Source organism: Phyllostomus hastatus, unplaced genomic scaffold (assembly GCF_019186645.2).
Source record: "Phyllostomus hastatus isolate PE091 unplaced genomic scaffold, TTU_PhHast_1.1 phas_scaffold_501, whole genome shotgun sequence".
Taxonomy (NCBI): Eukaryota; Metazoa; Chordata; class Mammalia; order Chiroptera; family Phyllostomidae; genus Phyllostomus; species Phyllostomus hastatus.
Window position 1 is genome coordinate 837538 of NW_025334033.1, and position 21513 is coordinate 859050.

Sequence of the window (21513 nt, forward strand, 5' to 3'; positions counted from 1 at the left end):
AAACCATAGCACCATCTTCACAGATACCTGCAATTTGAATTCTTTATTACAAGGAAAGCATGAAAAATCTTTCATTCATGAAGACTGACTGAGTCTTAATGATCTAGAACATTGTTAATACTCTGACTTACTACAGTGATTCAAAAGTTTGGGAAGAGAGAAAGAAAATTCCTTGTATCATTTCTTGAACTTCTTTTTTTATTGCTGTTTAGTTACAGTTGTCCCACATCATTTCTTGATCTTACCCAAACATAACAGGGTTGCCAAATCAAACAGATAGAGCTCTCATTTATCAGTACATATTTGCAAAATTTTAATGCTTCCCCCAACAGCTGACTTTTGGGAATATCAAAAAGCAGATACTTTCAAAACACTTTTTGTGATGAAGTAGAGAAAGTCCTGGATTAGTAGCTAGTTGAAGTGGATTTTTTGCTTCAGCTTTTCCACTAACTTCATGGTCTTTAGCAAATCCCTTAACTTTGGGCTCCTATACATAGCACTATCAGCATCACAGGGGTGCTGTGGTATTAAAATGGGATAACTGAGGTGCAAGCACCTGGAAATACTTGAAATGCTACATAAAGACATATGATTAAATTGCAGAGGGTAGGATCTGAGAGAGTTATGCTGACCAGTATTATAAAAGGAAGCAGAAGAGTTTACTGAAATGTTTATTACAGAAAAGTCCAGTCCCATTTTAGGTTTATGTCTCCATTTCTCTTTGATGCATTGAACAGAATGGGTTACATAAACAAAAAGAAGTAGACATAAGCAGAGGAGACAGAGACCAGGAAAGCTCAAATACATTACTCACTGCCACTCAAGGAGTAAGTTAAAGGTCAACCACTGGGCCATAACCCCTGCAAGGTACCATCTATCTGTCAAAGTGCACAGGCACCTCTGGGTTACCTTCACAGGCAATGACAACACGCCTAGTGCTGGTCATGGCCCTATATCTGCAGTTAGGGGCTTTGGAACTTCCTGTCTCCCTGCAGTCTGTGACGTGCATTACACCCTCGTGGCAGTTCATCTTGCCATTCTTGCACTGGATATTGGTGGTGCTGCAGATACTACGAATGTTCCAGATGTTCTCATGGATGAACGTGTTGAAGTGCTTGCAATGATGTGAAGTCATCTTCCGTCTTTGCATCATAATGTTACAGTAGCCATCATTGCCACCTGCCCCATTAGGGTCCACATGTTGCCGCAGGAATCGTTGGTGCATGCGATCCTGGCCATAGGAGGGCTGCACCAGCCCCAGCCCCAGCAGGGTCAGCAACAAGAGCAGAAGCAATGAAAGGGTCTTCTGGAGAGCCATCACTGCCTTGGAGATGCCTAGAGAGAAACCAAAGGGAAGAAGAAAGGAAGGTAACAAATGGGCACTAGAGAGATTTTGAGAATGGCAAGCTCTACACTTTCCTCCCCACTCTTCTTTTCTCACAGTTTTTCTCACCACTGCTTCTCCAAGAGTGAAAAGTTTGGAAACATGATCTTCTCTGAAAGAAGGAGCCTTTCTCTTTTGTGGAAAGAAGTTGCTACGGCGAGCACAAAGTCTCATGGCAGAGACTGACAGTGTGGTTGTCCAGGTGGATGTCCTGTATGGTCAGGATGTGAAAAGGAAGAAAAGGCAGATCTAAATAAAGCTGAAGCTCTCTGTCTCTTGAGGGAGTTCTCTAGTCATGTGATCTTTGGAGAGTGTTTGGTTGCCTGGAGACTCTGAATCCCAAAATTTTGGATAGACTGAGGGTGTGTCAAGGAAAGTTTATAAACTGATTTTAATTCCTGACATTTGTGAACTGAGGAAGTTGCAGAAAAAAGGATAGAGTAATGCTTGGGTTTAGCCTTTTCTCTTATGTGTCTACTCTTTTTTTTTAACTAAAAAACATTTTTCCATTATAGTTGATGTATAGTATTACATTAGCTTTCGGTGTACAACATAGTGATCAGACATGAATATACCTTATGAAGTGATCACCCCAGTAAGTCCAGTACTCATCTGACACCATACATAGTTATTACAATGTTTTTTTACTAGATTCCCAATGCTTACTTGATGTCCCCATGACTATTTTTAAAACTGGCAATTTGTACTTCTTGATTCCTTCACCTTTTTCAACCACATGGCTATTCTTTTAAGTGTATTAACATCAGGTCCTTTTGGAAATCTTGCTAAGCCTATAAAAAACAAAATCTAAAACAGAGTAACCACCTGCAGCTTTGCAGATAATAAATATCTGTTGAATGAACTAATAAACAAAATGAGTGAGCTAATTAACAAACTAAATAAAATGGGTATAGAGACTGAAGATGTTTCCCAGGCTTGTGGAATTGATTAAAAATTTTTTTTAAAAAAGAAACAAATCTCACCCTCGTTGGTGTGGCTCAGTGGATTGAGGTCCAGCTTGTGAACCAAACGGTCGTCAGTTCAATTCCCAGTCAGGCCACATGCCAATGTGTGGTCGTCTCAGGCGCATGAGAGACAACCACACATTGATGTTTCTCTTCCTCTCTTTCTCCCTCCCTTCCCCTCTCTCTAAAAATAAATAAATAAAATCTTTAAACAAACAAACAAATCTCAACAGTACAATCTCCACAAAAGAGGACTTGGACTGTCTTTTTTCATTGCTGTTTCTGTGCACAACCTAAACACTAGGCCCTGGTGATATATTCCATTGTCATGCATCTGCCTTTGATGCTCTGTGTTGTCAATAGCTAATGGTAGTAGTCTGTGTTTGCTGGTTGCAGAATCATTTTGTTGGCACTTTTGGCAGTGGAAAATAAACATGTTTTACAGAGTTAAAAAATAAACAAACAAAAACCTTCAGAGCCACAACAAAGGAAGCATTGCCTTAGCAGGGGTGTCCAACCATTTGGCGTCTCTGGGCCACACTGCAAGAAGGAAAGTTGTCTTGGGCCACACATTAAATACATTGTGACACATAATCACAAAAACAATCTTATAATGTTTTAAGTAAATTTATGATGTTGTGTTGGGCCACATTCATAGCCATTCTGGGATGTGTCTGGCCCATGGCTACAGGTTGGACACCCCTGCTTTGAGAATATTGCTTTTGTTGACGGAGTAAAGAAAGGAACTGAGACCTATCTGACTCTAAAACCTGTGCTTTCTCCACATCGTCTATTGTCTCAATCATTTCACTCCCCAAATATTCAGGATATTAAAGACTTCTTATGTTCAGAGTTGCCTCTCTCTAGCAAGAGTTTAATGAGGGGTAGAACAGGGTGAAAGTGGAAGTGGGAATCCCTCACCAACACTAACTAGCTGGATGCTGCCATCTGGCTGTCACTCCTGGTTTTGGCAGGAACTCATGAACTGTGAGTCTACTGGCAAATCTACTGGCAACGAGGCAGGGCTGGCTCACTAGAGCATTGATTTTCAACCTTTTTCGTCTCAAGGCACATATAAACTAACTACTAAAATTGTACCAAAAACTGTTTGCTGATCTGACAAAAAATAGGTATAATTTTGATTCGTTCACACTGGATGGCTATTGTTGTGTTGACTGTTATCAATTTTTTTTGACAATCTAAGGGAAAAGAGGTCAGTGTCCCTGACTAAATACTATATTTTAAAAATTCTTGGGGCACACCAGCTGAAAATCATTGCACTTGAACAAAGAAAAATCATCTCTGATTCAATAGGAAGTGAGCAACTCAAAACAGAAAGAACAATTTTTTGAGAGTCATACAGGACTTTTCCTACATATGTAGTTCAAGGGCTGGCCATAGCTGAACTCCTGGTTTGTTGTATATGGGTACTACTGTCCTTTGTTTTCAAAGATGCTGCTTCATGATGGCAGATCACACTGTCTGAGTGACTGAAATGGCTCATGAGGGACATGCATACATGCATATGAGTATCAAACATAACTTTATTCTTTTAAATGCTGCCTTCTATATTCACAGCCACTCTTGCTTGCGCACAGAAAAACTCAAATGGTCTGTCACATTCCAGTGCCTGCAGCTGTAGATATAAGATATGGAGTTAGAGAGAGAAGAGAATGGCGTGGGAAGAAGAGTAGCAAGGAGAAATGATGCTTGATTTACTCCTCACTCCAAGACTAATGGACAGGCCTTCTGGAGGTACACTTAGCACTTGGGCATCATCACAACAATGCGCTTTGGGTTGTTTTTCCCAAATCTAATTTTACATGGTTATTTTTGCCCCTCTAATTTTGTATAGTTCTATCTACTTTTTCTCATTGTGCTTCCTTGTATCCAAGTTATGATTTAGAAAGATAACTGGCTACAGAGAAGACCTAAATTATTCATGCAAGAGTAAGCCCATGGTCTTGGCCATACGAACCAAGTGATTTAATGAGATATGGACAAATATTTGTGAACAGAAGTCAAATGTAGACATCAATCGGTATATCTCAAGGCTCTAGCTACAACAGAAAATGAAATGATACCCAAGTCATCTCAATGCATACTTTTCGGTCAGAGCTTGCCCCAAAGTCTTTCTCTGCTGTACTGCCATGATTCTCAGTAAGAACTTCTTTTGATGCTATGATCCCAAAGACTTAATTCTGCCACATAACTGTATGATCTGGGATAAATTAACCTGTCTCAGCATATTTCCTCATAAGAAAGTGAATATAAGAATACCTCTTAGGGATGTTGTAAAGAATAAATGATAAAGTGAGTGTAAAGTGCATATCATAATGCCTAGTACATAGTAAATGCTCGGTAAATGTTGGCAATTGTAATTTTTATAATTTCCATATTTCTTGGTTTCCTTTGCTTCCTTCAGTCTAGATAAAATATTGAATGACTACACCAAGTTGCATATATTATTGCTCTCCTCCCCTTTATTTTGTAGAGTGCCTGCATTCCTTCAAAATCAGAAGGCTGTTTTTAAGTTGAAATGTCTGTTACTAGAATTTATGCTGTGTCCCTACAGATTCTCCTCTTTGCGTTTGAGTGGAATTTTCTTCCTTGCATGTCATCATTCTTGAAAGGACTTGGCATATTGAGGTTTTTCTTCTCTTTTCCTTGAAAAAGTCAACAAAGCACAGCTGACCAGGACTTCAGTTCCTCAAATAATTCACTTGAGATAAAACCTGACTTGCCTGCCATGCGACATTTCATTCTTTTGGTTGTGAGAGAACACGAGACCCAGAGCAAGAAGTACTAGGATTGGCTACCCAGCATCTAGTTCCATCAGCAGGACAGGAAGCAGCCCCATCCCACTGCCATGTGATTTGCCCTAACACCATAGCAGAGTATGCAATGATAGTACTCTAAGCAGGTGTAGGAGGAGACATGCATTTTCACAGCTATGGCATACTCAGTATAATCATGGTCCATACCTTTGGCCTTCCCCATCAAAACCTCAAGTAGGTCAATGATCTGTGTGGAAGTCACTTTGCCTCACATCGAGAAGATGGTACTGGTTGGAGAACATGTCAAAGGGTACAAATATTCTACCAAAAACTGCAACTTGCTCACTTCCTAAGAGGTTTTTGGGATTTTACAATACGGCAAATTTTCTAATAAAAGAGTTTTGGAAAACTTTTCTCCCCACTTTCTTAGGAAATGATAGTGACCTCAGCTTTGAAATAGATTTACTCAAGGTAGAAATATTCATGTGCTGAGTGTGCACTAGTAACCTACTTCTCCATCTCTTCTTCCATAAATTTAAATACTGGGTGCTCTCCCCAATGGCACTCGGACACTGATATATAACCAGGGTGTTTTTTTTCTCACTTGAGGACCTTTTTTATCCATTATTTTTGGAGAGAGAAAAACATTGATGTGAGAGAGAAGCATCCCATACACACTTGGAGCGGGGACAAAGCCCCCAACCTAGGTATGTGCCCTGGCAAGGAATAGAACGCGCAACCTTTCAGGTACAGGACAATGCTCTGAGCAACTGAGCCACACCAGCCAGGGCTATAACCTGGTTATTGAGGAGGCAGGGCTTTTGGCCCATTTCAGGGCAGTGTAGACAGCAGGAGAGGCCACCATAGGGAATACTGTGACCACTATAGTCATAGATTCACAGGACGGCAAAACTAGTGATTTATAATTGTAATTTATTAACAAGTACTTTCCAAATAAAATATCCTGGCATTTGTTGATAGAAATTAGGTAACAAGAAGTTACCACTAAATCTGTGAATTGATTAGTATATTTCAAAAGGAGAGTGTCTGCTTACCTAAGTTTGCATTTACTTGAAAACAAATGTAGTTGAATAAGAATAAGGAATAAGCTTGGAATCTTTCCATAAATTCCCAAAGACCTCATAGTTGCCAGACACCAGTGGATAAAGTAAAAGATTAAAAAGAAAATAATGTAATAAATTTTTTATCTTTATATAAAGTAACCATGAGAATACCCTGGGAGCAATCTATTCAAAGCAACTCAAAATAACCTCCTGCCTAAGACAAGAGGTAGCTATCAGGAATAAATGTTGGTATTCATGCAGGATTTTGTGTGTGTGTGTGTGTGTGTGTGTGTGAGACAGTGAGAGAAAGAGAGGCAAAAGATTAACTAATTTGTTGGTATTCAGTCTTAAACTCTGCTCCTCAAAGTTTAACATTTGTAAAAGTAATATTGGCTTATTTGACAGCAAAAAACAATTTGCCTGTCCTGAAAATTCTACTTAGCAACCACAAGCACTGGAATTTTCCTAGTTCTCTCTATAAAATGTATTTAACAACCTTACATCCACAGAAAGGTAAAGTCTACCTCTCTAATGACTGAGAAGGGAAAAAACGCACTTGTATTTCATCCAATCCTCTGGGGGGCGGGCATTGAGAAAATGGGGGAAAATCAATAGGCCAAGAATTGGTGAGAAGATTTTCATTTTTACTGATTTCAGAGACATTTTAATTTATTAACATATTGTAAAACTGAAAACAAAAGATCCAGGCAGTTCATTTCCTGGGCCCCTGGCAATGAATGTTGCTGCTACTGTTCTGCAGTGTGTAGGAGAAATGCAAGGAATGGAGAGCAGAGCCCACTCTAGGCCAGTGGCCTGTTTCTTATGGACGGATAAAGGACTCATCGAAGTGGACAGGAAAGCCATGTTCACAGGCAACAACAATGACTCTGGACCCTTTATTAGCTCTGTAACGGCAGGGAGGCTGGGAGGACTGTCCTATATGCTTGCAAGTGGTGATCTGGAAAGAAGACTTGCTTTGTCTGAAAGTTTCTCTGTAAGGCACCCCATTCTCATCATCACAGATGGCCTTGATATTTGTCTTGGTGCCATGAATAAAGGTGTTGGTGTCTTTGCAGGGTGAAGTCAGGCCTCGTCTCTCCATCATGAAGTTGCAGTATCTGTCATCCCGGCCAGTTGGTTTGGAATTATAGTGCTGGGTCAGGAAGTGTCTGTACCTGTAGTCATTCTGAGCCAGGGTAGATGTGGTCAGACTCAGACCCAGCATGAAGACCAACAACAGGGGACCCAGGCCCATCATCATTTCTTCCAACAAAGGTGCCTGCCGAGGGCAAAGGAGGTATGGTAGGGCAAATTAGGCTAAAAGGACAGGAACTTTTCTCTCTGACAGGGCATCATGAGTCAGGTATCCCCAGTCACCTAATTATATCTTTTCTCTTCTTCATTAATCTCATCTTTCTTGTCAATCCATTCCTTTGGAAAAGCAATCTAAGTTTCCAGAACACAGCTCCAGCCCCAACCATTCAGTTTTATTGCTTAGATTCACTGAGTACTTACCCTTCCATTAGTTATAGTATCACAATATCCATTCATACTCTTTAATTCAGTTATTAATTAATTTAATAACAAACATTACATAAGCCCCTCCCTACTGGGTACCAGACACTGTTAGATCCTGGAACACATAGTCTATTAAAATATACCAAATGCCTCCCTAAAAGGAGATGTAGCATCCATGGGGAAGGTATAGGCACTCTAGTTCACTGAGACAAAACAGTAGGAGGTGAGAGTTATGAAAAAGAGGGACTTTCAGGGAAACCTGAGCCCAGGGAAGGGTCAGTCTAAGGATTGTTGAAGACAGGATTCCAGGTTTTCAAGTCAGTAAGTCAACTGGCTAAGAGGAGAGCAGTCATTACTTAACCCTGAGGAGAAGGGAGACAGACCTAATCCCTAAAGAATTCAGTGGCTTGTGGCCAAATGTGCAATTATTATATACCATTAAAAAAAAAACTGAGAGGAGCATAAAAGAATCAATGTAATGCTTGGAAGTGGGTATGGGGTCAACTTTTACAGGTGACTGGAGGAAGAGGAATTCAAGCTTATTCTTAGGAACTGCTCACCTTGGGAACAATGGGGATTATTTTTAGAGAATATTTCCTAATTTTCCCTGAAAATATAGACAGACTGTTACACAACAGGCAAACGATGTTACTATGTGATAAAAAAACAAATAATACAACCTCATTAGAACTTTTCTTCAGGTCAAAGCCTTTATAATTTGCTGTTATGATTTCTTAACATTTTCCTCAAAAGAGGAATTAGGAAGAGAAGAGAATTGCTGCCATCATCTCTTAAGGGCTTTCAGTCTGAAGTGTATAACTCACACTTTCTAGGGGTAATGTGTCACAAATGTTCAAACACATGCATGATAGGTTATTAAAATATTATAGAATTAAACAAGTATAGATTATAACAAAATAGAAAACAAATTTCTTATAAACTTGAAAACTTTATGACAAGAAATTTGAAGATTTGAGAATTAAAAAATATTTGGTGTTTGTAGTAAGTAGTTTCTGACTACACTTTTAGTTCTTTGGAGAAAATTTTAAAGAATATTCAGAGCCTTTACAAACCATCATAGTGCTACCTTACATTATATCAAGTATATGTGAATGTTCCCACATCCAATAATAAAAATGACTTTTCACTATAAATTTGAAACTGAGTTTTATAATTTTGTTTTTCAAATTTTTTGTCTATGAATGACTCATTTTCTTTTTGATTATCTATGGTTTTTAGCAGTCATCACACATATTGAGAAATTCTTACAATGGGAGAAAAATTTGTCCTTCAAGTTATGCCTAAGCATAATGCAATTCATATAAATCGTAAATTTAGAAACAAATGGTACGTTCTCATAAACATTAGATTATTAATTTTTACTTTGTGCTTTTCTTGTGTGTAGATCAATAAGTGTTATTTTCATGTCAAATGTTTTTATAGCACTTAAAGATGCCACGGGTTCCAGCACTAAGCCTGTAGTGTTACTTAACAACCCCAGGGGTATGACTGTGAGTGTAGGAAGACCAGTAAATCCAGGGTTCTGATGGTTACATGGGAAGGCACATGACAGAATGAGCAAAGTGAGCACTCTTTCTCATCATCATCTGGCACTAATATACCTTGTCTGTTTCATAATAATTATAGACAAATTTGCCACATTGCTGAAGAATACGGAATTATACACTAAGAAAATGGTTGGTTATTCCATGATAGTAAAATAAATAGCAGCTGAAAAAATTCTATTAGGAACTCAAAGTTTAATTTATAATAGAATCAGGTGAAAACATGTTCCTGGGAGTTTAGCAAGAAAGTGGAACATGACCACAGAGGGAAGAGCCACCGCTAAAAGAATAACAAGTATTCATACATGGCCACTATGTCAACACAGCTGCTGGCCTGCTGTGCTCCCCATTTGCCAAGCTCTTTACATTTACATTGTGCTTTTTAGTCTTTTGGATGTGTTTTCTCTTTCTAGTTGTTCGGAAGACCTCATCAAAGGTTTATTGGTTTGGGTTCAATTCAGTCTCTTGCTCTGTGATGGACAAATATTGCCTTCTAATGTCAAAAGTAATTGTAAAATCGCAGGGTCCCAAGGTGGAACAAACAGGACCTTCGAGGTCAGAGTCAACACCTCTCTGCCTTGGGCCAGAATCCCAGATTCAAAATCAGGAAGTAGAATGGGACATCTGTAATAGCATAATCAATAAAATATATATTTTTAAAAAATCAGCCTGGCTGGCGTAGCTCAGTGGATTGAGCGCGGGCTGTGAACCAAAGTGTCACACATTCGATTCCCAGTCAGGGCACACGCTTGGGTTGCAAGTCACAGCCCCCAGCAACCGCACATTGATGTTTCTCTCTCTCTCTCTTTCTCCCTCCCTTCCCTCTGTAAAAATTAATAAATAAAATCTTAAAAAAACACCCAGGAAGTAGAACCAGAGGTGGTAGTAGCCAAAAGGGTCACTAGGTGGCAGTGGTGGATAGAAATGTTGCCAATGTCTTTCATGCTGTTGAGGAGACCCTGGGTCCTTGGTGAGAGGTGCCAGTGCTGGACAGGTTGTGGGGATATTGTCACAGAAGGGAGCCTGAGCTGGCAGGCAAGTCTAGAGTTTTCTGTCCAAACACTCTTTGCTTTACATCTTAAAACCAATGACACCCCACTAGATACAAGTGTCAAAGCAAAAGTCACAAAGCTCAGGATCTGCCTACAAGGATATCACACACACACACACACACACACACACACACACAAGATACACCTGTTGTCAGTTTTCATGGGTGCCATTTCCAAGCTTTTATCCATGTGCTCTTGGCAAACTATCTGTTCACTTGCCAGTGTTTCTTACTGATAAGTTACAGGAAGGCAGAGACCATATTACCCACTTTGAATCACAGTGCCTGCCTCACAGTAGACCTTCAATATATTTTTTAAATGATTGACTTCATTTTCCTCTCCAGGCTTAAGTTTCTTCATCTGTAAAATGAGAGAGTTGCTAATTCTAATATCTGAAATTCCATGGTCCTCATTAAGCATAGGAGAATCTTTTCTTGTTTTACCAGCAAGAGTTGAGTGGAATTAAAGAGACAACTTTGTATAAATTTAGTTGGTGGCAGAAGGCACCAGGTGAAAGAAATAGATGATAAGACCCGTGACCCAATCTCACTGAGATGTATCATTTCTTAAAGCTCAGCGTAATAGCCAAGCCCACAGACCAGCTCTAGGTAAGGTACTGGGCTGATGCTACACAGAGGTTTCACATCCTACAAAGCCACTTGCTGGTTGGAGATTGAAGGTCTCACATCCCAGTCTGGAGAGGTAAAGGAGAATCTTTGTTTTTAATCTGCAGAATTTGCACATTCATTCTGTTAAAACTCAGCTAAATTTTGCTCAGGCTTATTGTAATATTAACTCCCCCAAGATATCCGGAAATCAAATTCCAACCAGTACACACCATGGCCACCAGTATTTAATACCTCCTCAACTCACAACTTCCTCACTCATATATTCAATCCTACATGTCCCAAAAAAAGCTAAAGTGCATTTGGGAGAAAACAAGTATGACACAGATAATTTGTGGTGTGGTAGTAAATCTGTCCAGGCCAAGGGTGCAGAGCGTCACATCTGGTGGTCAAACTCATTTACACACGTCTTTCTATATTTAAGTACATAACTGTCAGTCAGCTTTTTGTCAGGGAAATTTGTTCCCAACTCATCGTTAGACAAACTTTATCACTTGCCTCAAACCAATCCTTTAGTCTTTGCAAGCATTAACACTCTCTTCCTCTTTCCACAGGCAATGTTTTGTGTTCAAGAGATCCATCCAACTTTACGTGCCAGGGAGTTAACTTGATAGTTTATGGTTAGTAACTATGGTTATAATTTTCATAAATGTAGCTTCACACTTTTATGTATTAGAGGGCAATACCCCCCAAATCAAAAGCATAACACACAATACATATTCTTCCCTTTATCTCTTTTTCTTCTTTCTTTCCTTCAACCTGCCAGCGTACCTTCATTTGATCTTGGAATGTGTTCCACTTGGCTCTTAAAGAGCAATCAAAATGTTTTTTAAGAAAAAAAAAATTAGTAGTGAAGGTTACAAGAAAACAGAGCTAAAAGCATACTTTCGGTTTCTTTTCTTGCTCCATCACATTTCATTCCTGTGTCGGGGGTGGGGGGATGGGCAGGGGGGCATCCAGATGCCCTTCAGCAAATTACTTCCCCAGGTCTTTGGGGACTTTATTGCAATTCAAGAATCCCTCCTCAACCTCCACTTGCTCCCAGTCTCACTAATTTCCCTTCATCCACATATAGGCTATTCCAAAAGAAATTTGTTTTCATTGTAAACTTTAGAATCTGACTAGTTTTTTCCTTAATTCATCAGCTTGGGCCCAGAAGCTTTAAAGGGGGATAAATATTTTCACTGAGATGGACAGATGGCTAGAAATAGTATATCTATATATAAAAACAAATAGAGCAACATATTGCCCAGGGGTAAGAATCTTACAAAAATCTGGAAGTTTCCCTCCAACTGAAGATGGCTTCTGGGATGGCTTCCAATTGTTTGTTCCTGGAGATGGGTTGCTGCTCTGTGAAGCCAGAGGCCCCCTCTGGTTCTGATTATATAGTGATCAAGTAAACTGGGTGGGGAGACTACTTCTAAAAATCGCCAGTCCTGGCAGAAGTATGGAAACCAAGGACACTGCTCTTGGACAAACAAAGAAAGTCATTCACCTTTTCCCTGGGCATGACTGTGTCAAATATTAACCCACTGGGAGGCAAAGTTTGATACTGACAAGTATGCCCCTTTGTCCCAAAACCACCCTTTTCCTGATGTCTGTGGTTCTCACTCTTGCTCATGACAGGACTGAGGTTTCATTGTTCACATATAATGATCTGGATCCAGAAGATGTTGTTTCTGATCTATGGGCCAGCTCCAAGAACTGCCTTGGAAGAAGCCTGCGGAGTACATGGGGTCTCCCAGAAGGATGCTGTTCCTTTGTACCTTCTAATTACCCACATAATTTAGTTCATGAAAGGATGCCATGCCAAGAAGTAGGTTATTCCACAGATTTCACAGAACCAGTAAAGCACTTCTAAAGAAGGTTAGGTGACAGCTATTAGTACCCACTGCCCCTGACCTCAACCTCCCAGCTACTGACTTGAGAAATATTTTTGCTATATTTCCTGGGCTTCTCCTTCCTTTCATCCTCAGCTGTTCACAAGAGACTAACCCTGAGCACTCAATCTTCTGTTCATCATAGCAAAATGGATTATCTGCACCACCACTGCAACACTGATAACCATCACTCCTTTGATGTTAATTGATCTCATTGTCTCTCTATTAGATAGAACCCTTTGAGAGAAGAATCATTATCCTCTCATTATTCATTTCTACAGTCTTAGTTTCTAAAACAGTGACTGATACGTAGGCCCCAAGTTTTTTTCTTACCCCTCATGGTCTAGCAGTGCATTCTCTGACCTCACTTTGGAGATCCAACCTTGAAAACTCTCCTGACTTCTCTTTAAGATTCACCAACACAACAGGGTTTGGTAATAGTTACCAATAAAATCAGGTAGAGTAGAATGCTTCCAAGGGTCCAAGAAAACCTCTGCTTCTAGCTTACTGTTAAATCCTTAAAACCCACTGAGATACCTTCATTTCTGAGGTGTTGGTCCCCATCCCAATTCAATCTCTCTTAGGAGAGATTAACTCTTTAAACAGCTGTCAGTGAGTTGCACATGCTCAGGCATGTGTTCTAGAGCCTACCTTAAGAACAGTTTTTGTGGTAACTGGAAGGGCCTGAGAATTTAAGGTGGAAAAAAAGTGGGTGAGGTAGGTTAGTAAAAATTCCATCAAGTGGAATGAGGGAAATGGAGACAAAATAGTTAAACAAATGGCCGAGCCATTAACAGCAAGCTAATAAATCACAAGACTTTCCTAACCAAGGATACTTAGGAGCAGATGGTTTGCATTTCTCCTCCCAACCAGACAGTGAGTAGCAATCACCCTATTTAGGGAGATAGATGGCAGAGATCTAATTAATGCCATTAGTGTCAGCCAAAGCCAAGAATGGATAAAGTCAAGAAAATAAATAACAAAAAAATCCCAACTAAAGCTAGATAAATCCAAGATAAAGCTGATCAGGAAATGATCCCAAACCCCACTATATGCCCCACTATTATGATACATCAGCATGTTAAAAGACACACCTAAAAAGCTGATGAATATTCTGATTGATACCTCCCCTAAAATTCCAGCCTCCAGAAAACAGAGAAAGCAGTCAAGACAAAGGACCCAGTGCACAATCCTGTTTGAGCACACCCCGCCTCCCTTTCCTCAAGCATGAAATTTTACTTTCTTTCTCCTAAGCTCTGAGGGCTCTTCTCTTGCCTAACTTTGCAGTGAGACAAAGGCAGCCCTGCCTTGGCTCACTTCTGTTACTGTGATCTTGCTGCTTCTATTCTAAGCCCTTCCTTTGTCTCATTGTTCCAAACTTTAATGAACATACTCTCAAAATCACCTGGACTCATATCTTGAAGTTTTTCCTGCACAAAGTCAAGAGTCCACACATCCCAGACTGTGACAGGGCAGGCCTTCCTCGGCCCAGTCCCAGTCCCTTTCTGGTGACAATGGGCAGCATGGACAACTCCTCAAAAAAGAAACTTCACCTACTTTTCGGTTGTGTTGGGACAGACACTGTCCTGCCTGAGCTTTATTCCTTCCCTCCCCCATCCTCTCCCTTCTTCCTTGTATCCCCAGCCAAATCCTGAGCTAAAGGGAAAAATGTTGGGAATAATGAGAAGAGGACCAAGCAAACTGCCATAAACTGCCTCTCCCTCAGTAGCTGGTGCATCAGGGTCAATGAAGCCTCTGGAAAGGAAAGGAACAGGCACGTCTCTGGCCAGTACATTTGTTCTGCCAAGCACCAAAGTTCAATGTCTTTTAAGAGCAAAGAGAAGAAATAGGACATGGGGTCCATAGAGTGGAGCCTCTACTGACATCTAGCAGAGTGCCCAAATGCTCAATTTCCTTTTGTGGGCAGACAAGCTATTTGAGAGTGGTACCCATTATAAATTAATCACATAGCACTTTTTAAATGGACACTGAATTGGTGAGTTCTAAAAAGTTGTCCATTAGTCATTGTTTGGGAAAATGGCTGCCAGGCCCATTGCAACACCCTGATTGCCTTAGCAGTCCAGGAAGACTGAATCAGCAGTCAACTCCCACAGACTTTGGGGATCAAAACAACTTGCTCAACCTGATCCTCCTCTGATAAATTGCCTTAACAACAGGGATAAGGTACTACACTCCAACAGCGCACACACGCGCACACACACACACACACACAGAGTTCCAAGGCCTGAAATACCAGTTCAAGCACCAACTCACACAAACAGATCAGCCTCTGATTTTAAAGTTACGCAGTGATGTGCTGGGGAGCAGCCTCCAGTCTCTGAACACAGACAGGTCCCTTCTTTGCCTCTGTGGTTTCACTTAACAACCTTGGGAAAATTCACAACCCGCCTACAAAGTTAACAATGCAGTATCAGGAGAATAGTGAACGGTTGTTTTCCTTCTAATTGTTTGTATTTTCAGCTTGGCACAATGAGGTTATGATGAAACAGAAAATAAAGTTTGGGAGGAAAAAGTTTTACAATTTTATTAAAATGCATCTCAGTGCTTACTCTTTTGTGTTTCAAAATACAACAAAAACTTATAGTCTATGATTAATGAACATTATAATTTGTCAGTAATTTTAGTAGCTGTGAAGCAATTGCCAATTAAAAATATACTCATATACTTAAAAAATGTTCTGACAGCTTGAACTTGAAAGTTATTCCCCCTTTTCTGAAATGTTTTTCTATGTCGTTTCTACAAGCTAATGTTTCCCTGAACATAGACACGGAACACTTGGGTTCTCCTTCTAAGGACTCTACTGCTGGTGTACTTTCCCCCTTTATACAGAGTACATATGTTTCATTCTGTCCTTAAGACTAATTATAAAATAGAGTGATGGAGGGAAAGGGTTAATCTCTAAATTTCTTTATAACTCTTAAATAATTTTGGTCTATAAGCATGGAACTTATTTAGTAACAGAAGTAATGGTTAAAAGAGGATGTAGTTCATGTGAAAAGAAGGATCATGCTTCCCCTTCCAGGAAGAGGAAACAGTATTTATAGAGGGAGAATGAGGACAAAGGCCTGCTGACATGGCTCTATTTCCAAATAGAACAAAAATTAATCATTCCCTTTTCAACAAACTCTGGGCTTTGTGCCAACTCTCTCTTTCCCAGATGTTTCAAAGTGTTCTTCTGAGAATAACTGTTTAGAGAGATTGCTTTTTGCTCAACTACAGTATAACAAACTCTCCTAAAGAGGGTTTTTGCCAGTCTGCTTTGGTCCACTTTCTTAGCCATCTACTTTATGAATCACGCTGCTAAATGCTTCCAACAATAACTTGACAAGCCTTTAACCTTTGCCTGCCCATAACCTGACATCTGCACTTTCGACAAGAATTAGAGACATTTCTCTTTTCCTGGAATGGATTTTCCTCTCCTCTTTGCCAAATGATAGTTCTTCTCATTACTGGAGTACCTTTTCTTTTTAATGAATTGGGATACAATACCTGGCCACTCCATGCTGTTATAGAATAAAGAACAGTGCTGGCTGGTGTGAATCAGTTGGTTGGAACATGGTCCTGTAAACCAAAGGGTTGCATGTTCAATTCCAGTTGGAGCACATGCCTGGGTGTGAGCCCTGACACCAGGTGCAAGCCAGAGGCAACCAACTGATGTTTCTCTCCCTCCCTCCCTCCCTTTCCATTCCGTCTAAAAATCAATGAGCATGTCCTTGGGAGGATATAAAAAAAAACAGAGGGTGAGGGACCCTAGAGACCATCTGTTAACCCCTCATTTTATAGATAAGGAAACTGAGGAACAGAGGAAGAGAACATGTATGGCCCAAGGAACATCTAGTATTACTAGGACTAGATGCATTAGGACTAGACGCTTTCCAATGCACCACACAGCTTTCATATTTTATACTAGTAATTTCTAGAAAATAAAAGTTAATTTTAAAGGTGCCTGTGAAAGTTGCTATTTAAAGGAAACCTACTTTGAATATTTCCATAAATTCCAAAAATATTTTATTCTTCCTTTATCTGTAAAAAAAAAGTTACTTGAAATAAAGTGTAACACAATTATAATTCTGCACTAATTAGTTAGTAGTTGTGTTGTCAATAGCTCTTTGAATACCTGAGACTGCTTCCTGGAAGTTGGCCACCTGCTGGCGTTCAGATAATTACACTGCTTGGGTTTCTAGTGATGACATTTATAACTTGAATATAAGGTTATTAAAAACACAAAGGGAGGGTCTTTGCTAATTTAAGATTTTCCTAGTCCCTACAATGGTGCTGAAATTGTGTTTACTGTCCTTCGGAAACAAAGATGCCCTGTTATGCCCATATGCTGTTATCATTTGATGTGTTGTCTCAGAGTAAGAAAGCTGAGGATTCCAATGCTCCATTAAGAACGCTTAAAGAAAAGGCTGCTGTTAGTGTCTCCAAGAATTTCACAGCACTGGCTGTGGATGGGTTGTGGGTGAGTTAAGGATGATGAGATAGAGGTGACTGAACAGAAAATGAAAACACCAGTTCCCAAATGTCATTTCCACTTGGAAAAACTGAAGAAGGCCAGCTTCATAAATGTGGCAGTCAGCCTGAGTACTAAGCAAAGAGTCTTTAGTTTGAGCAAGTACCGGCCTCCCTGGACCTCGGTTGGTTTCGCCCACGCAGTGGTCCCCTCGAATTCTACGTTCTAGGCAATAGGCATTCGTGTTGTTATCTCTGCCCAAGTGCGGGAAGTAAACATGGATGGGAATGTAGAATCGCTAACTTGAGTACATTATTACCTTCCTCCCCATTCCTCAGTCCCTCTAGTCCAGTTCCGCAGACTTCTCCGGAAAGAGACCCACACTGCCTCTGCTAAGAAGGGCCTCCACTGCCAAAGTGCCCCTGGTAAAGTTACCGACATGGAGGAGGAGAAGCAATAGAAGTATGAACCCATCTGGACCTTGAGACAAAGTTGCAGAAAAGTGCAAAACAGTGGAAAGAGAAGTTTTGGGTGTTTTTTTTTTTCTCACCTGCTTCTTTGTCCTTTGTATGATGATGGGGAGGTGGTGGAAAACGCAAAGATGTTGTTTTGACTCCTGCTTTGGATCTGCGTGGGGTCAGCGTCCGTGTGTGTACACCGATGGGATATGGGTGCAGCGAGGAGGGGAGAGTCAGCGGGTGAGCCCTACGTTAGCTGGGACCGCGCCCTGCTTCTCGGAGGAGGCCCCTCACTGCCGGGACCGCCTCTTGAGCTGGAGCCCGGGCAGCCCCAGCCCCAGCCCCAGCCCCAGCCCCAGCCCCAGCCCCAGCCCCAGGCTAGCGCCAGCGTCCCTGCGCCGCGCCCCCAGCCCCAGGAGAGACCTTCGCGGTCTAAGTTCGAGACCCAACACCAATGAAGGCTCCGCCTGCTCCGACCCCAGAACGTGGGAGATCCGCCCCAGCTCCCGGAAGCTTCGTAGGACACTGGCCTGTGCTCCCGGGGGCAAGAGGGTCCCTACAGTCCAGGAAGCCAGGCAATTTGGTCTCTCACAGGTCATCAGCTCCCATCTGCCTCGTGTTGCAGAACATTTTGGAACAGGAAAAAACCTGTGTGAAACCGAAGTTTTTTCGGTAGTTCCTGAAAGAGAAAAAAACAATTTAATTAAAAAGTTTGGGCTCGTCCGGGATTTGAACCCGGGACCTCTCGCACCCAAAGCGAGAATCATACCCCTAGACCAACGAGCCACAACGGCTCTTACTTTGCATCTACTTCCTCTGAATTTCGTTTTTCCACCAGGCTACTCGAGTGTTTTTTTTTTCCCTTGTGACTGTCAATTTTTCTTTGCCTTCTTTAATTTTTATCTTCATTGTTATGAAGTCTCACGTCTAACTCTAGCCCTGTCCTCGTTTATTCTCTCCGATCCACATCCAGGACCTTTCCAGATTCCAGATAAGGTGAGGAGAGGCAGCCTTTCAGATTCAGGCCACATTTGAGTTCCACCGAGCCCCTCAGGCACGGGTCTACCCGCGAGCTCGAGTCCGGAGGAAAACGGGTTGGAGCCTGAGGGCCGAGCAGAACTCGTTTGCACTGGCTGTACGGTCCTGAGCCCCAGGACAAACGTGGTCCTGAGCCCCATACCGGAGCTGGAGCGGGAGCTGGTTTGGTGGTGCACGTCTGGTGTGCGCTATTCCAGACCCCTCCGCAGTTTTCCTGAAAGAGAGTTAAGTTTTCCCCACTTTTGCTCAAATGGTTTTCTCGCTTTGGAATTAATCTCTTTCAGTTTCATCCATATTCACGTCAAATCCTAGTACTCCTTCCTGCTGCGGCTCAAAAATCGTTTCACGTAATGATAAAAATACATAAACGGCTAAACAAATGAAAAGTCTCTCTTTCTTCATGGATGTATGTGTATAATGGGGTCACACACTCGGGCTGCAGGTCACAGTCAAGGGGTTTGTTCTGCAAATTAATGCCCTGAAGGTAGCAGTGCACATACACACATTTGTGAAATATTCTATACCATCTAATGGTCTTGGGCCTCCGACATCTGGTCCTGAGGCAGGAACCTAGGATCAACCAGAAGCGAAAAGAAGGCACATCTTAAAGAAGATATCTGAGAACCTTTCCAGCTGATCGGTTGAATTGTGAGTTACTGCATACCCCTTAGTGTTTACCAAGCATACCAGATAAGATCCATTTTTCAAGACGTGATACCTGAAACTGAACGACCAGCAAGTGAGCTGTGTTTCTTAAGACAGCGCTAAGGTCTACACACTGCAGAACGCTGCTTCGGAGGGTAAAGGGCTGAAGAAACTGAGGAGCCGCCAGCCCAAAATAGCAGCGTCTCCTTCGAGCCGGAATCGAACCAGCGACCTAAGGATGACTGGCAAGGAAACCACTACAGTCCTCCGCTCTACCAGCTGAGCTATCGAAGGGAGCGCAAGTGTATCCTTCCTACAATTCCCTCTTCAGGACAGAGTTAAATAGAGACGAGTGCAACGCGACTCCTCGCTTACCCACAGGTGGATGCCGTGGAGTAACTATCTTGTGAGAATTTCCTGCATTCACAGTTTTGGGAACAACCCTTCTAAAGCTGGATTCTCCTGCTTCACCGAGGGATTTCCAAACAGGGCCAACCAGTGCTCTTCACAGGCGCTGCCAGAACCCATGCACCCCGAGGTTGCACGGGTCTTAGGAAGGGGTGACCTGCTCGCGGGACGGGGGGGTGCTGTTGTTTCCACAGAGTGCGCGGGGCCGGGGCTTCCTTGACACGCTGTGTGCCTAGAGTGGGAGCGGCCATTTGGCGTTTGGGGAACTAGGGACTGAGGCGGTGGGAAACATTGCTACCGCGCTGCGCTACTCCGAGCCAGGGAGAGGGGCACGGGTCTCATTTCCTCCCTTCCTGCCCTCGCCTCGGAACCCAGGCGTGCGGGCGCAGGCCAGCCGCAGCTCTTTTCAGCTTACTCGTTTGCAGACTGGGGGACGGAGAGGGTGTGGAATACAAAATATACGGGTAAGCCTAGTGTTTCTGTGAGAACTGCCTTTTGGGGAAACTATTTCAAGGTTTCCCAAAGAGGAATCCACTATCTCTTTGAGTTAATAACATGGTCAGCAAAGTCTCCACCTGAATCCCCCCCACTGAGATACTGAAGTGTTCGAAAAATCCACTGAAACAGGAAACTCTGCTGAACTGCGTAACCCGGAAGGCCGACGCCGGCAAGGAGGACCTGGTTCTAGGTTCGAAAACCTGCCCACGTCGGTTGCTGAGGGTTCGATCCCATTGTCTTTCTCCACCGTCCTCGTCCGGGCTCGGGAAGGGCTACCCTCCAGGGTCTGGCCGCGAGCGGATCTGCCCTGGTCCTCACGCAGCTTATACTGCACTGCGTCACAACCCAAGGAGCAAACAGTACTTGCGCACTGGCACGGGAACCAGAAAGGAAGCGGCTGTGTTCGGCAGTGTTTATTCCGGAGGTCTGGACTGCACCAAGAGGACCCAGAGGGGAATATCCGAGTGGGTTAAAGTTAATCGGAGAAAGGGTGGTAGTGAGAAGAATTAAAAACAGTAGGAAACACCTTAAAGGCCCCAGCGAGATTTGAACTCGCGACCCCTGGTTTACAAGACCAGTGCTCTAACCCCTGAGCTATAGGGCCTCACACTTGAAACGTTTTGTTCTCGGTGGTGAAGGAACAATTTTATGTTGCGTCTTTATTAAAGTATCTGCGTGTTGGAAGCAAACGAAATCTGAATGTTGTTTTAGTGTTTCCGTTTGCAGGTTTTTTGGGAATAGCGCAATATGGGGATCAGTGACAGAGACAGCCACTGTTTTAAGGCGACAAAAATATGCCCTACCCAACACAATCTAACACAGTGAAAGCTTTTTTTTTTTTTTTTTGCCCCCAGCTACAATTGTCAAAATTAAGAAGGGAAATCCTACAGAGGGGAGAAGTTGCCTACCGTGGGTCTCTTAGTTTAAACTTGGGTATCTACACTCAGTTTTCTACTTGACTCAAGACATCCACCGACTTGCAACCGCCCGCCTTAAGTTCCTTAGATGTAGGGACCCTTGGTAACAATTCAAGTCTCAGCGCCAGAGCAGGCATTCATTAACTCACTATTTAATTCATTTCTTTATTCAATAAACACTTAATTCCAAGTTTGTGATATGCTCTGCACTAGGAACAAGGCACCCAGATATGGTCTTTACCTT

General features: G+C 42.0%; 2 protein-coding genes and 3 non-coding genes across 8 annotated transcripts; all 5 read right to left on the reverse strand.

Moving 5' to 3' along the window:
• Positions 1-177: 177 nt before the first annotated feature.
• On the reverse strand, positions 178-17926 carry RNASE4 (ribonuclease A family member 4). 2 transcript variants are annotated; one of them, XM_045822337.1, is made up of 2 exons: positions 17856-17926; positions 178-1335 (listed from the first exon to the last, which is right to left on the reverse strand). In XM_045822337.1, the coding sequence occupies exon 2, from the start codon at positions 1316-1318 to the stop codon at positions 875-877; it is 444 nt and encodes a 147-aa protein (XP_045678293.1). In that variant the 5' UTR covers positions 1319-1335; positions 17856-17926; the 3' UTR covers positions 178-874. The 2 variants fall into 2 exon arrangements, with proteins under 2 accessions (XP_045678293.1, XP_045678291.1); XM_045822335.1 differs by lacking the exon at positions 17856-17926 and adding an exon at positions 12220-12355.
• Positions 6814-18112, reverse strand: ANG (angiogenin). Of its 3 annotated transcripts, XM_045822339.1 has the most exons (3): positions 17856-18112; positions 16342-16413; positions 6814-7469 (listed from the first exon to the last, which is right to left on the reverse strand). In XM_045822339.1, the coding sequence occupies exon 3, from the start codon at positions 7449-7451 to the stop codon at positions 7011-7013; it is 441 nt and encodes a 146-aa protein (XP_045678295.1). In that variant the 5' UTR covers positions 7452-7469; positions 16342-16413; positions 17856-18112; the 3' UTR covers positions 6814-7010. The 3 variants fall into 3 exon arrangements, with proteins under 3 accessions (XP_045678295.1, XP_045678296.1, XP_045678294.1); XM_045822340.1 differs by lacking the exon at positions 16342-16413 and having other exon boundaries at positions 17856-17926; XM_045822338.1 differs by lacking the exons at positions 16342-16413; positions 17856-18112 and adding an exon at positions 12220-12350.
• A 365-nt stretch (positions 18113-18477) lies between these two features.
• On the reverse strand, positions 18478-18549 carry TRNAP-UGG. The gene has a single exon. It is a non-coding gene; the product is annotated as a tRNA-Pro (tRNA).
• Positions 18550-19650: 1101 nt separating this feature from the next.
• Positions 19651-19740, reverse strand: TRNAY-GUA. Its single transcript is given in 2 exon segments — positions 19651-19686; positions 19704-19740. It is a non-coding gene; the product is annotated as a tRNA-Tyr (tRNA).
• A 1143-nt stretch (positions 19741-20883) lies between these two features.
• On the reverse strand, positions 20884-20956 carry TRNAT-UGU. The gene has a single exon. It is a non-coding gene; the product is annotated as a tRNA-Thr (tRNA).
• Positions 20957-21513: the final 557 nt, after the last annotated feature.

What these genes read in the sequence shown, in the direction of transcription:
- ANG (XM_045822339.1), bottom strand. Translation starts at nt 7,451, where the DNA reads ATGATGATGGGCCTGGGTCCCCTGTTGTTGGTCTTCATGCTGGGTCTG.
- RNASE4 (XM_045822337.1), bottom strand. Translation starts at nt 1,318, where the DNA reads ATGGCTCTCCAGAAGACCCTTTCATTGCTTCTGCTCTTGTTGCTGACC.